The sequence below is a fragment of the Pyricularia grisea genome (assembly GCF_004355905.1).
Source record: "Pyricularia grisea strain NI907 chromosome Unknown Pyricularia_grisea_NI907_Scaffold_4, whole genome shotgun sequence".
Taxonomy (NCBI): Eukaryota; Fungi; Ascomycota; class Sordariomycetes; order Magnaporthales; family Pyriculariaceae; genus Pyricularia; species Pyricularia grisea.
In genome coordinates this window covers 180,401-192,403 of record NW_022156718.1, presented here as the reverse complement: position 1 = coordinate 192,403, position 12,003 = coordinate 180,401, and the positions used below count along the sequence as shown (strand labels likewise).

Genomic DNA, 12,003 nt, shown 5'->3' with positions numbered 1-12,003 from the left:
AATGGATCTCGGTATGCCAAAACGCATCTTTAAACTCTAATAAGGATGGCAAGGGACTTTAATGCTTCCCGTAGCTGAATGTTCTCAAGCAATACGGAGTACGAAGTACGTAATGCGAACGCCACTGCCATAGAAACCAGCTGCTACTCTCACAGCAGATATCCCCGAACAACATTAGATTGCATGATCGGCAATTTTTTAAGGGCTGCAAGGTAAAGTCGTAGAGATGCCCAATCTCCCGGGTCATGGATAACATTGATCACACACCCTCCCCTTTTTTTTCACATACCATCTGCAGCCTGGGACAAGCATGATGTCGCTCAGCCCTTTATCACAAGGATGAACCCCCTCGACGCCATAGCGAGCCTTTGTGCGCGACACCTCCATGAAGTACCATTGGGAGACTCGCGGTTGACAACAATGCAATCATTTCTGACTACCGTTGATACATTCGCCAAGCTTGTCTCTATCACATCAAAATGCCGTGCTTTCGTTCCCTGGCCGCGCCACTCGCCATTCGGGAAGAACTGACTGACCCAGCTCAGCTCTTGAAACTAGAGCTTTCTGGACGTACGAAGTGGTAGAGCAAAAGCCCATTTACCTGTAGACAAACGTACAGCTGGCTGTCTAGTGGTGGTGGCCTGACGACCCCCATCTTCCACGGAATGCTCTTGGTCCCTCCGAGCACGAATTAGCCACCAAGATGGCGCAACTGCTCTATGGAATTGTATCGTCAGAGTGATGATTCCTGTATAGCCTTGGCTTAGCGAAAGGTGCAGCAAAAGTTCCCGTTTGCAAGTTGTATCATTGAAGAAACGTCGTTGTCTAGGTCAAATTTGTAGTCGTACCTTTCTTACCCAACCAACCCTTCCTACCTACCCTGTACCCAAATTCCGGCTGGCATGGATCATTACCGTTACATAAGCAACTGGGCATTTCCAAACCCGTCGCAAGATCACGTGAAACCGCGTATCTTTGGTCGTGATTTATTGTCGGAAAGCTGAGCAGTTTGTCGCGTATCAAACGGTTGTCATCACTATCCTAAGAACAAGCAGTTTTCCCCAACTTGGCTAGGTGCATGTCAAAACCGACGGCGCAAAAATGACTACCTCGGCGGAATACAAGCAATTTCTGGCAGAACAGATTCTGACCGAGGACAAGGTGGTGAGCGAGCCTTTTCCTCTCACATTGCCCTCGCGATTCAGAGATTCCTCGTGCTAAAACACCCTACTACTATATTAAGATTACCTATCGATATCTTGGCCGATCCCTTGGGGTGCGATTAAATGTCGCCAAGCAGTGAGTCTTTAATCAACTTGAATCAATTCAAATATGAAAGACTTCAATTCACCAACTGACTACCATCGATGCTAAGAATGCTCTACGAGTTTCACAAGTCGCAAAATGAACGGAAACCAGGTACCATTCATGCGACTTATCTCGTATACGGAGTCAAACCAAATGATGATTCCCTTCATGGCCGGTCGCAGCCGGATGGGGACATTGAGATGGCGAGCTCCATGCCCGAGGTTGAAGAAACTTCGGAGCAGGTCCCAGTATTTACCGTCACTCTGGTGAAGGAAGAAAACCTTGAGGACTGCCTGGCGCAGTATGAACAAGTGACCTCCATTCACGTATACAGCATAGGGAGGCATCCCATGAGCGTGAGTTTTTGATTCATTAATTCCGAGCCATGGGTTCTTCAAATTACTGACAACCATACCAGGACCCGCAACTCCTATCGGACGCAGCTCAGCAAGTCCTCCAGATCGCGTCCACCGACGACCCCCTTGAGCTGAACAGAAAACTCGGCAACATCAGCAACTCTCAAGTGCGGCGGCGAGACCGGAAGGGCTTAGCGATCCCTCCACCAGCCACTGTAAAGTCGGAACCGAAGCCCAGCCAACCGGTAAAAGCAGAGGCTCCGAAACCCCAGGGAATGTTCGGAAAGTCAAATGTGCCAGCCAAAGACGAGTCCAAGTCACAGGCCACCTCATCTGCAAAATCATCACAAGCAGCTTCTGCGGCCTCTACGCAGAGCGACAGCAAGAAACCTCCACCGTCTATGAAGCGGGGCGGCTCCGGCGGTTTGATGCAGGCCTTTGCAAAGGCCAAGCCCAAGAAGAAGGCCGAGGTGGCTGTGCCATCTCAGGCCGATACTGCCATGTCGGATGATGGAGAGGATGATTCGGAAGCCGTGCCTGCGCCGAAAAACGCAGAGCCTGCCGACGTGGCCGCTGGCCGGAAGACACGAAAGGAGCGAGAGGAGGAGCTGAAGCGCATGATGGAAGAGGACGATGACGATGTGGAAGAAGAGAAAGAGCGGGAAGACACTCCAATGGAGGAGCCAGAGGAGGAGCCAGAGGAAGCGCCTGTTCCCGAGGCCCCCAAGGAGTCTGAAGAGCCAGCAGAAGTCGTCTCGGCTAGTACCGGAGACGGCCGGAGGCGTGGTAGGAAGCGTGTCATGCGCAAGAAGCAAGTTATGGACGATCAGGGCTACCTCGGTAAGTCTGACCTTGTCAATTCAAAAACGATTGTACAAAAGTCTCTGCTGTACACGGTACTAACATTTGTCTTTCGACCCATCAGTAACCATTCAAGAGGCGGCCTGGGAGTCTTTCTCCGAGGATGATACCCCTTCCAGTTCTGCAAAGCAAGCAAAACCAGTTGTGGCTGTGCAGGCCACAGCATCTGCTGCAAAAGGCAAAAAAGCTGGAGCAAAAGGGCAAGGTAACATCATGTCATTCTTTTCGAAGAAATGATTCGATGAAAGTGGTACCTAGGTTACTTTGGTGTTTGGGCAGCCTGTGATTCTGATGTATTTCCATGGTACTGAGACATTCAAGGGGTTAATGGCTAATTATCACGAAGAATCTCAAGAGTCTCCGGCCATTTGACGTATTGAGAATATCCGTTTGAAAGGAATAGTCTTTCTCACCTTGAGTTTCTTTTTTCTTTTTTCTTTCTTTTTTTTTTTTTTTTTTTTTTTTCGTACAATATACTGTACTGTAGTAACGTGAAGGCATTAAGTAGTAGCCAACAAAGGTAACATGCAGACAAAGAAATCACACGCCGAGGGTTAGGGCGTGTACCAGTTTTATGGACTTTAATGGTTCCCAGGAAAATCCAGGCATTGGGTTGTTGATTGATGCAGGGTCGTCCTTCCCCGCACGAACCATGTAACGACCTGCAAAGTACACCCACCACACTACTACTTAGACGTCACTACGCCAAGCCGGGCCAGGTCCCGTCCGAAGCTTGCCTCTGGGTAGCTCAAAGCCTGGCGAAAGTTCCCCCAGCAACTTGAAACTCGGAGGCGTATTTCTATTTTTTGCCATTGCAGCGCTTGGGCTTGAGAAACCAGGTAGATCTAGTCCCTCCAATGCCCTTACCCATGATTTTATTTTCTTGCGAAATCTGTTAATTAGTTTTTTCTCTGCTGGTTGATTTTTGTTGCTTGGTCGACAGTCAATCGGAAGTTAATTTACGTCTTGCAAGCTTGACCCAGCATTTCTCACACAATGGGTCCAACCACATTCCTGTTCCTGTTGCCGTTCCTTGCCCACTTAGCCGAGGCGAATGCGGGCGACAACGCGCAGGTACCACTTCATGGTTTCGACCAAGCCGCTTGTCCAGATTACGCAAGCTATTCGAAATATAAGCAGTGAGTACCTACGAATTGCTATTTTCCCCAGCTCAAGCACTCGGAGCTACGCTATCATACTGACCAAAACCCTGCCCCGCCTCATACAGTCACCCATACAGCAATGGGCCCCTCAAATTACCTTACCAGCGGCCCGATCCGCGCTGTCGGACCTTCAACAACGATGCCATCGAGAAGGTCATCAAGGATGTCACCTCGCGGATGAAGGACCCGGACATGGCACGCCTTTTTGAGAACGCGTTCCCCTCGACGACGGACACGACGATCAAGTTCCACACCGACGGCAAGACGAACCGTAGGAGCAAGGCCCACGACGAGGACGACGACTTCTTCGGCTTTGGCAGCGGCAGCCAAGGCGCTTGGGAGGGCCCTCAGTCCTTCATCATAACCGGCGACATCATCGCCGAGTGGCTGCGCGACAGCACGAACCAGCTGGCGCCTTATCAACCCCTCGCCAAGAAGAATCAGGCCGTCCGCACCCTCATCCTGGGCGCCATAAACACCCAGGCAGAGTACATCATCCAGAGCCCATACTGCAACGCCTTCCAGCCCCCGCCCATCGCCAATCTGCCCATCAGCCACAACGGGCAGGACGACACGGTGCACCCCAACTACGACCCCAACTTTGTCTTTGAGTGCAAGTATGAGCTCGACAGCCTGGCTCATTTCCTAGCCCTTGGAAACGACTTCTTTGAGAACACGGGGTCCACCGAGTTTATCAACTCGCGCTGGCTGCTTGCCATCAAAACCGTCCTCAGTGTGCTCGATCAGCAGTCGATGCCGACCTTCAACTCCAAAACTGGCCACTTTAGGCCCAACCAGTACACGTTCCAGCGCAGGACCACGCTCGGCACCGAGACGCTCAACCTACAAGGGGTGGGCAACCCGCTCGGGAACGGGACGGGCCTGGTTCGGTCCGCGTTCCGACCGAGCGACGACGCCAGCATCCTTGGCTTCTTCATCCCGGCCAACGCCATGATGGCCGTGGAGCTCGGGCGAGCGGCCAAGGCGCTAAAGGCTGCCGACATGGGCGGCCATACCGTCACCGCGTTGGTCGAGAGGTGGAGCAAGAGCATCACCGAGGGTATCTGGGAGCACGGCGTCGTCAAGCACAAGGTCTATGGTGACGTGTTTGCGTACGAGGTGGATGGTTTTGGCTCGACGATCTTGATGGACGACGCCAACTACCCATCGCTGCTCGCTTTACCTGTGATGGGATTCGTTTCCAGGGACGACAAGACGTATCAGAACACGCGAAAGATGCTACTGTCGAAGCAGTCCAACCCTTACTACCTCGAGGGCAGGGATTTCAGGGGTATTGGAGGTATGCCTGTTTACCACATGACTTGGATGTGAATAAAGTTGCATCTCTACCTGTTCGCGTGCGCTGACCAAATAAAAACTCTCGTCTGACAGGACCTCACATTGGCCTCCAGAACGCCTGGCCTATGAGTCTATTGATGCAAGCCCAGACTTCGGACGATGATGATGAAATCAACGAGTGTCTGCAGCTTGTTCTCAAGTCTGCTCTTCTCGGTCTTGTGCATGAGAGTGTTGATGTTAACCAAATCACCTCGTACACAAGGAGCTGGTTTGCCTGTAAGGAATCCCGTTGATCTGGCTTGGCATGAATTGGTTCTTTGAGTGAGAATGAAACGACTAACATCTCTTTTCGCAATCAATTAGGGGCAAACGGGGTATTTGCTGCCACCATCCTAGACATCGCCAAGAGGAAACCGTATCTGATTTTCACGGACGACGAACCCTATGAGATATAAGTTGAACGCTTTTTTATGTCCAAATGTTTATAATGAAAACATAGATGTTTATACAGGGCTCTTATCACCCCAGGGGGGCTGAGGATATCAAACTGTTGCGTTGCGGAGATCAAATTGCACAAATTTCCATCCCAGGTGCCTAATTGTAGAAGCGTAACTAGATACCTCAACATCTCGGTGACTGAAAGAGATCAAAGGGAATGGAATTGGACCAGGACATCAACATCATGCGGCTCTGAGGTCTGAGATTCTTCATCCTCCCAGTCCGTTTATTCTCGTCGTCTGATTCCTCTGGTCTCATTTCCTATTTTCTCAAAACCTCCCCTGTTCAGGAAACACACATCGGGTCTACTAGAGCGATAACACCAAAATTTACGTGTGGATACGGTTCATACCACCCAAACTAGGATAACATGAGTTAACGGGATGGTTCATTCTTATTTGGCCTCCTCATAAGATCATAACAAAGTGAGTATGCGGTGTGCGCTATGCTAGCTTAAGCACCGTCTCTAAACCAAACACTACTTGTCAAAAAAACAAAATGGTATACCTCGTTTCGCATCAACATCACAGCCAAAACATTCCAGCTCATTAAATCTCCTCCACAGCACAGTTGGGATGGAGCACGTAGACTACACGGACGGCGCGTGCCGACGAACCCTCTCCAGTTGGGGCGGCGCCGTCTTCGGACTGAGCCTCGACGGCCATGAGGATATGTTCCTGCAGAACGGAGAGTGCTGAGGTTAGCGAAATTCTTATGAGGTTTGTGCTGCACCATAAAAAAGGGTCCAATCTCATGACTTACCTTGACCATCTTCTTGAGCACCATTGTGGCCAATTTCTTTTCCCTATTAAAGTCCTCCTCGCTCGCAAGCTCTTCCTCCTTCTGCTCCAAATACCAGTTGACCAGGTCTTCGCCAGAGATGCCCTCGCCGCTGCCCGAGACCTCGTCCTCTGCGACGCGCTGGACCATCATGTTCAGCATTGATACCCACTTCTCGTGGGTGATGGTCACCTTTTGGCTAGCTGGTGCCGTAGTCAGCGCGTTCTGGGCAGCCTCTTCGCCACCCATTGGTGAGTCCTCGTCCTGAGCTTGACCTGCCTGTGCCGCGCGGCGAAGCGTCTCCTGGTCATCTTCAGGCGCATCCTCTTCGTCGTCAACCTCGACATCGTCGTGTTCGACCGAGATAATACTTTGACGCAACAGATTGTAGGCCTCGTCGACCATGTGTGGCGCTATCTCTTCGACGCAGTTGACCTTGGCAATGGCTTCGCTCAGCCGAATCATACTCTCCAACTGACGGACCGTGATGCGGTAGCTGTTCTTGCCTACACCTCCCTGGGCGTCATCGGCTCGGAGCTCGCTGTAATGTTTCACCAGGGTCTGCTTGGCCTCCTCAGTGAACTCAGGCCTGAACGTACGAGCAAATCGGATATAGCGCTGCAGCTGCTCTGTGCTGAACTCTGGCTCGATAGCTTCGTCACGGAGCTGGTGAATACCGACGATGTGCTCGGCGAGATGGCGATCGGTGCGTTCGTTGCACTCGTCCAGTACCACAAAGAAGAGATCGAAACGAGACATGATGGGCGCACTCATGTTGATGTTGGCGCGCAAAGTTGTCTTTCGGTTATACCTCCCACCCACTGGGTTGGCTGCCGCAAGGATGGATGTGCGCGCATTTAAAGTTGCTTGAATACCCGCCTTGGCGATGGAAATGGTTTGCTGTTCCATAGCTTCGTGGATTGCTACCTGGTCGGCAATGTCCATCTTGTCAAACTCGTCAATGGCGCAAATGCCATTGTCTGCCAGCATCAGAGCACCAGCTTCGATAGTGAACTCGCCAGTTTCCTCATCCTTGACAACTGCAGCTGTCAAACCGGCTGCTGAAGAGGCCTTTCCTGATGTGTAAACTGCTCGTGGTGCGAATGAGCAGATGTATTTGAGGAATTGGGATTTTGACGTTGATGGATCTCCCACAATGCATATGTTGATGTCGCCACGGAGTTGCATGCCCTCTGCAGTGGTTTTGTGGACACCAGACATGAGCTGTAGGAGCAGGCCCTTCTTAACCACATTGTGGCCATATACTGTTGGTGCAATGGACTGAACTAATCGGTCGTAGATCTTGTCACTGTGCACCATACTACGCAGATCATCAATCTCAGATGTGCTGTATGATGCCAGTACCGCCGCCTGTGCCTCCTCTTGTGTTTCTGTTATATCCGAAGAAGCTGCGTGGGCCAGTGCCGCAGCAATCTCGGCAGCACCTCCCTTTGATGAACCTCCCAGTCCATCACTATGCGGTATAACCATGCAGGCGAGGAATGCCAGCCTGTAAGTCAAGTCCCTGACACCAAGAGACCTGAGTCCGGTAATCCCTGAGCCGCCAGCCTCGGCTGGACGGGGTGCCTTGTCGTCGCGCACCGCCGTGGCTCTCAGTCCTGGCAAGCCCATTTGGCTGACGTCGGGAACGACGATAAGCGCGCCAGTGAAGACGCACTTCTCACCAGCCTTGGCGCGATCGACGATCTCACCGCGCATAATAACATCCATCGTGCGGGGCATGCTCCCTGTAGGAATTTCGCTGCTATTCTCTTGGATACGAACCTTTTGCCAGTCGACAAAGGTACTTTGCCTGATATCAAGCTGCCATGCCAGGCGATTTTGGCAGTTTTCGTTGGGGCACTGCGTTGGCTCTGTGTAGCGGAAAGTCTGCTCTACGTTTGGAACAATGGCCTTGCAGGCCTGGCACATGAATGTTGCCAATGATAGCTCAGGGCGGACCTCAGATGTGCGGGTGACCGTGCCGGATATGCTGAGTAGCTGACCGATATTTTTGGCGCGCAGGGCGCGCACTCGGCTGACCAGGGGAAGGTTGTAGAAGGCTATAGCAAACAGCTTGTCCGTCTGCTGGTTGGTCGTCTTCTCTGCCAAATCGCTCTGACTGGCCGAGCCAACGTTGCTGGCACCCGAGGTCGTCATGTTGCTCGAGGCTGTTGTTGGTTGGCGGTGCTCGCGGAAGTATTGTGGCTCGTACTTTGCGATCATGTTGTGCAGGCCTGTGGTTAGATAAGGCAAGAAGCGGTAGTACTCTCTGACTATCGCCTCTGCTAGGTTACCATTCTGGTAGGTACTGAGATGTTTAAAGTCAACGTAAAGGGTTGAAAGTTGGTGCGTCCGCATGCCATGGATTTGGGCGACATAGTAAACCCTTGTCGTCACGGCGCTCGAGGCTGGTTGACCGGAGGAGTCGGGCTCTTCGGTATAACTAAAACAGTTGGGAAAGCGAGAGGCTGTTAGTAGTGCAATGGAATAGATTGTACTGGTCTGACAACCCTAGACGTACGTTTCTATAAACTCTTCAAAGTGTTGTTGGATTGCAAGACCGACGCGGTCCTCAACGCGGGGTACTTGTTGATCGGGTCTTCGAGATCTGATTGGGACCTGGTCATCGGCGAAGCCATCACCCTCATCGTCGCTGGGCGCACCCATGCTCTCGGACGGAGGGGCGCGGGGTCGACCAGCCGAAGAGCTGGGGTGTTGAGGGCGTCTGATGCCGCTGGAGCGAGGGGCATCAGACATCATGAAGCCCGCGTCGCTCGAGGGGGTCGCCATTGCGATCGGTGATGGGCGTTTGTGGCGCGCAGACGAACTGATAAAATAGGGCTAGTTGCAGTCCTCAAGAGGTTCCGTTGAGTCTCTCGCGAAATATGAGTGTGAGTTTGTGTATGGCCGTCAATGTCAATGTGGGTTATTTTTCATGCGCTTGTGAAAGGCGGGCGCTTGTAGGGATTGAGTTGATGTGCATTCATTGCCAGGCAACGGCGCAAAAGCGGGGACGCGGATAACGCGTCGGGTCGCGTCCAGTTTAATTGATTTCCCCCCCTTTATGTACTGCCAAGCACGTACAACCAACTCAATCCTTACTCGGAGCCTGTCTTGCCCAAGTCAACCATGATTGATATATTCCCAGTATCCCATACGCTATGCATGCCGTAAAAAACAATGAAATAAGAGTGCATCCAAACTCGGCCAAATATTCATTCACCCTGCCCGTAATGGTATTCATTCAGTCAGAGGCGATATGCATGATTCAACAAAAAAAAAATATACCAATAAGTCCATTTTTTAAAACCTTCAATAAGAATGAACCTGTGAAACTCATATATTAGCAAAAAAAAAATCATCGAGGATATCTCGGCATGAACAAGCTGACCTGCTCTGCAAGATTCACCCATTCTTCCACTCCCCTCACGTAGGGATCTGAGGAAGCGTCGGCTGTGGACTCATGGCCCCAGATGACCATCTCTTCAAATTCGGCTTTCGTATCCAAGGTTGTTGTTGCCACCTTCTCCTCGGTGTCAACATCTATCGTCACCGGCTCATCTGGTCTGCTCTCTGCTGGCTCATCATCTGGTCCCCTTTCCACAACGATGCCTTTATACCCTTCCGGAACCTTGATGGTTTTGCCATGCAGCTTCCTTCCTCGAAAGAAGGCAGTTTTCCTTCCTGAGAATTGGTGTTAAATTCATTTCAAGTCAATCGGATGAAAAAAAAAAAAAAAAAAAAAAAAAAAAAAAAAAAAAAACTCACCATCTTGCGACTCTGTGGGCTTCCAGTAACTTTGCACCTGGTCGACTGGACCATCATGGTGGATTGTGCAGGGAAGCAGGTCCACTGCCGCTGTGAACTTGCTCTCCTTTTGGGTGTTTATCTCGATGATTTTCTGGGACATCTTGAATGTATTTTGCGGCAATAGTTTCTATTTCGCGACGAGGTTTACAGTAGCTGATGTGTTGTTCACAATTCCAGACGAAACTCGACGCGTATGTTTTTGTTCAAGAGACGCGTTTAGTTCGGAGGTGGGTCACGAAGTTAATTGAACCTCAACCTCCCTTAGCTACCCTGTACGAATCCTTGAAGTACCGGTAAGATTCTGCCCCACCTAGGTTACCTTAGGTCAGTAAGTACTGGACTAGGTAGACACTTAGCTTACTTCGTATCCCTGGAAACCCAATTGAAATGTTTCTTTCATTCTTGCTTCTCTGCTTCTCTTTGCGGCACTTCACTGTGGTTGCTTTTCCTGTCTCTGTCCGTGTCACACCAAGAGACTTGCATAATAAAGAGGGGGTTGGTCATCGACAAACATACCACCCTCCATTTGAATACTCCGTAGAACGTACCAACACCCACCAGACGCCACACAACCAACAGCTTGCTCGCTCACCCCGAAAGCTCGGCCTTGGAGAACCTTTAACGCCGCCCGCCCCGAAATCGCCCCACATGCGACAACGGCTACTCTACATGCCGAACGTTTGTCCCCTCTTCAAGCCATCTCAATGTAACCCTAGCAGCGCAAATAGTCCACGTCATGGACTCCATGTAAACGGCACAGCTTATTTGCAAGTTTGAAAGTATCCAAGGTGGTAGTAAGGGGTAACATACCCTTAATTTACTTTTATCAAATCCTGGTCGCCTTTTTTTTTTCTTTGGTGGGCGAGGGTTCGAGCATTGTCATGAACAAGATCCAGCCAATGTCATCGCGATCTCAACAGGTTACCAGGGACCCCAGCCAGATCGTGCAGACAGGAGTACATCAATATCACCACGGTAAAACTGTCTTGCTGTGTGATATAACTAGGTACTGTACGTACTTAATTACCCGGCATCCCAGGATGGCTCTAGCGCATGGCTCGAACAGCGGTGAAGAATTCGAGAGAGAAAAAAATACAGAGAGGAGAAAGAGAAAAAGGAAAAATGGACATGCAGTACCGTATGGCTGCTTCCGATGCTCTTAACCGTGTACGAGTAAAAGAGCCAGAACTTCTCGTTGCTTTTTGTTGAGCCTATCCGCTACTCTGGCTTATGCTCGTCATTGACATCTAAAGGATAGTGTTTTAAACACGGCCAGACCGTCCTAGACCCGGAAAAAATGGCAGCTAATGTACTGACTCGGAATGCACCTGTACCCAAGTTGATCCTTCAGCAGTTAGTGCCGATTCTGTGGGGGCGCTATCTTTTCCAACGGCGCTCTACCGTATTCCATCTTACTGATTATTTCTGCCTGGTTCCCATGCACATGCGTTTTGATTATCAACCAAGGCAAGTCAAAAAAGGTGCTCTCCGTCAAGCTCTTTCTGTTATCCCGGAGCTTTATCCCTGCAAGCCCAGTCCTTGACACCGTCCCATCCCCTTTCCGGAGAAGCTCGGCCCCTTGCCCTGTCTCAGTCAAGCGTGCAGCACCTTCGTCCCGTCTGTCAAAGAATAAAAAAAACAAAAAAAAAAAACAGAAAACCCAATGCGGTTATGTCCTGTGAGAAAGTTGTTCCAGCTTTAAGTTCTGCTACCGAAGTGACATAGATCATCCGTTCGTCCCGAGGTTTCTCTCATTAGTTGGGCTAGATATTAGTGTCTCCTGCACGCTTCAGCGCGCTGTACCTTTTTTTTTTTCAACCTTACTTTTGTTCAGATCTCATAAATTCGGTGCTCAGTTGCTTGTTATAACACGTACTTCCCAAAGCAAAAAGCCATCCTGCGGCTTACTTGGCTTGCTTAACCTT

At 50.6% G+C, this 12,003-nt stretch overlaps 3 protein-coding genes across 3 annotated transcripts; 2 read left to right on the top strand and 1 right to left on the bottom strand.

The window, feature by feature from the left end:
• Nucleotides 1-1,036: 1,036 nt before the first annotated feature.
• Nucleotides 1,037-3,006, top strand: PgNI_06776 (uncharacterized protein). The gene is made up of 5 exons (XM_031126796.1): nt 1,037-1,164; nt 1,244-1,299; nt 1,376-1,664; nt 1,727-2,504; nt 2,590-3,006. The coding sequence occupies exons 1-5, from the start codon at nt 1,102-1,104 to the stop codon at nt 2,760-2,762; spliced, it is 1,359 nt and encodes a 452-aa protein (XP_030981598.1). The 5' UTR covers nt 1,037-1,101; the 3' UTR covers nt 2,763-3,006.
• A 353-nt stretch (nt 3,007-3,359) lies between these two features.
• Nucleotides 3,360-5,658, top strand: PgNI_06775 (uncharacterized protein). The gene is made up of 4 exons (XM_031126795.1): nt 3,360-3,664; nt 3,754-4,988; nt 5,081-5,263; nt 5,351-5,658. The coding sequence occupies exons 1-4, from the start codon at nt 3,522-3,524 to the stop codon at nt 5,440-5,442; spliced, it is 1,653 nt and encodes a 550-aa protein (XP_030981599.1). The 5' UTR covers nt 3,360-3,521; the 3' UTR covers nt 5,443-5,658.
• A 205-nt stretch (nt 5,659-5,863) lies between these two features.
• Nucleotides 5,864-10,296, bottom strand: PgNI_06774 (uncharacterized protein). Its single transcript, XM_031126794.1, has 6 exons — nt 10,037-10,296; nt 9,660-9,952; nt 9,371-9,595; nt 8,790-9,095; nt 6,248-8,711; nt 5,864-6,162 (listed from the first exon to the last, which is right to left on the bottom strand). Exons 3-6 carry the CDS (start codon nt 9,463-9,465, stop codon nt 6,034-6,036), a joined length of 2,994 nt encoding a protein of 997 aa, XP_030981600.1. The 5' UTR covers nt 9,466-9,595; nt 9,660-9,952; nt 10,037-10,296; the 3' UTR covers nt 5,864-6,033.
• Between the last annotated feature and the right edge of the window lie 1,707 nt (nt 10,297-12,003).

Coding starts and splice junctions, on each gene's coding strand:
- PgNI_06776 (XM_031126796.1), top strand. CDS start 1,102: ATGACTACCTCGGCGGAATACAAGCAATTTCTGGCAGAACAGATTCTG. Junction 1,665..1,726: donor TAGGGAGGCATCCCATGAGC/GTGAGTTTTTGA, acceptor CAACCATACCAG/GACCCGCAACTCCTATCGGA. Junction 2,505..2,589: donor GGACGATCAGGGCTACCTCG/GTAAGTCTGACC, acceptor TCGACCCATCAG/TAACCATTCAAGAGGCGGCC.
- PgNI_06775 (XM_031126795.1), top strand. CDS start 3,522: ATGGGTCCAACCACATTCCTGTTCCTGTTGCCGTTCCTTGCCCACTTA. Junction 4,989..5,080: donor GGATTTCAGGGGTATTGGAG/GTATGCCTGTTT, acceptor CTCGTCTGACAG/GACCTCACATTGGCCTCCAG. Junction 5,264..5,350: donor CACAAGGAGCTGGTTTGCCT/GTAAGGAATCCC, acceptor GCAATCAATTAG/GGGCAAACGGGGTATTTGCT.
- PgNI_06774 (XM_031126794.1), bottom strand. CDS start 9,465: ATGCACTCTTATTTCATTGTTTTTTACGGCATGCATAGCGTATGGGAT. Junction 8,712..8,789: donor TTTGAAGAGTTTATAGAAAC/GTACGTCTAGGG, acceptor CAACTGTTTTAG/TTATACCGAAGAGCCCGACT. Junction 6,163..6,247: donor TGCTCAAGAAGATGGTCAAG/GTAAGTCATGAG, acceptor TCCGTTCTGCAG/GAACATATCCTCATGGCCGT.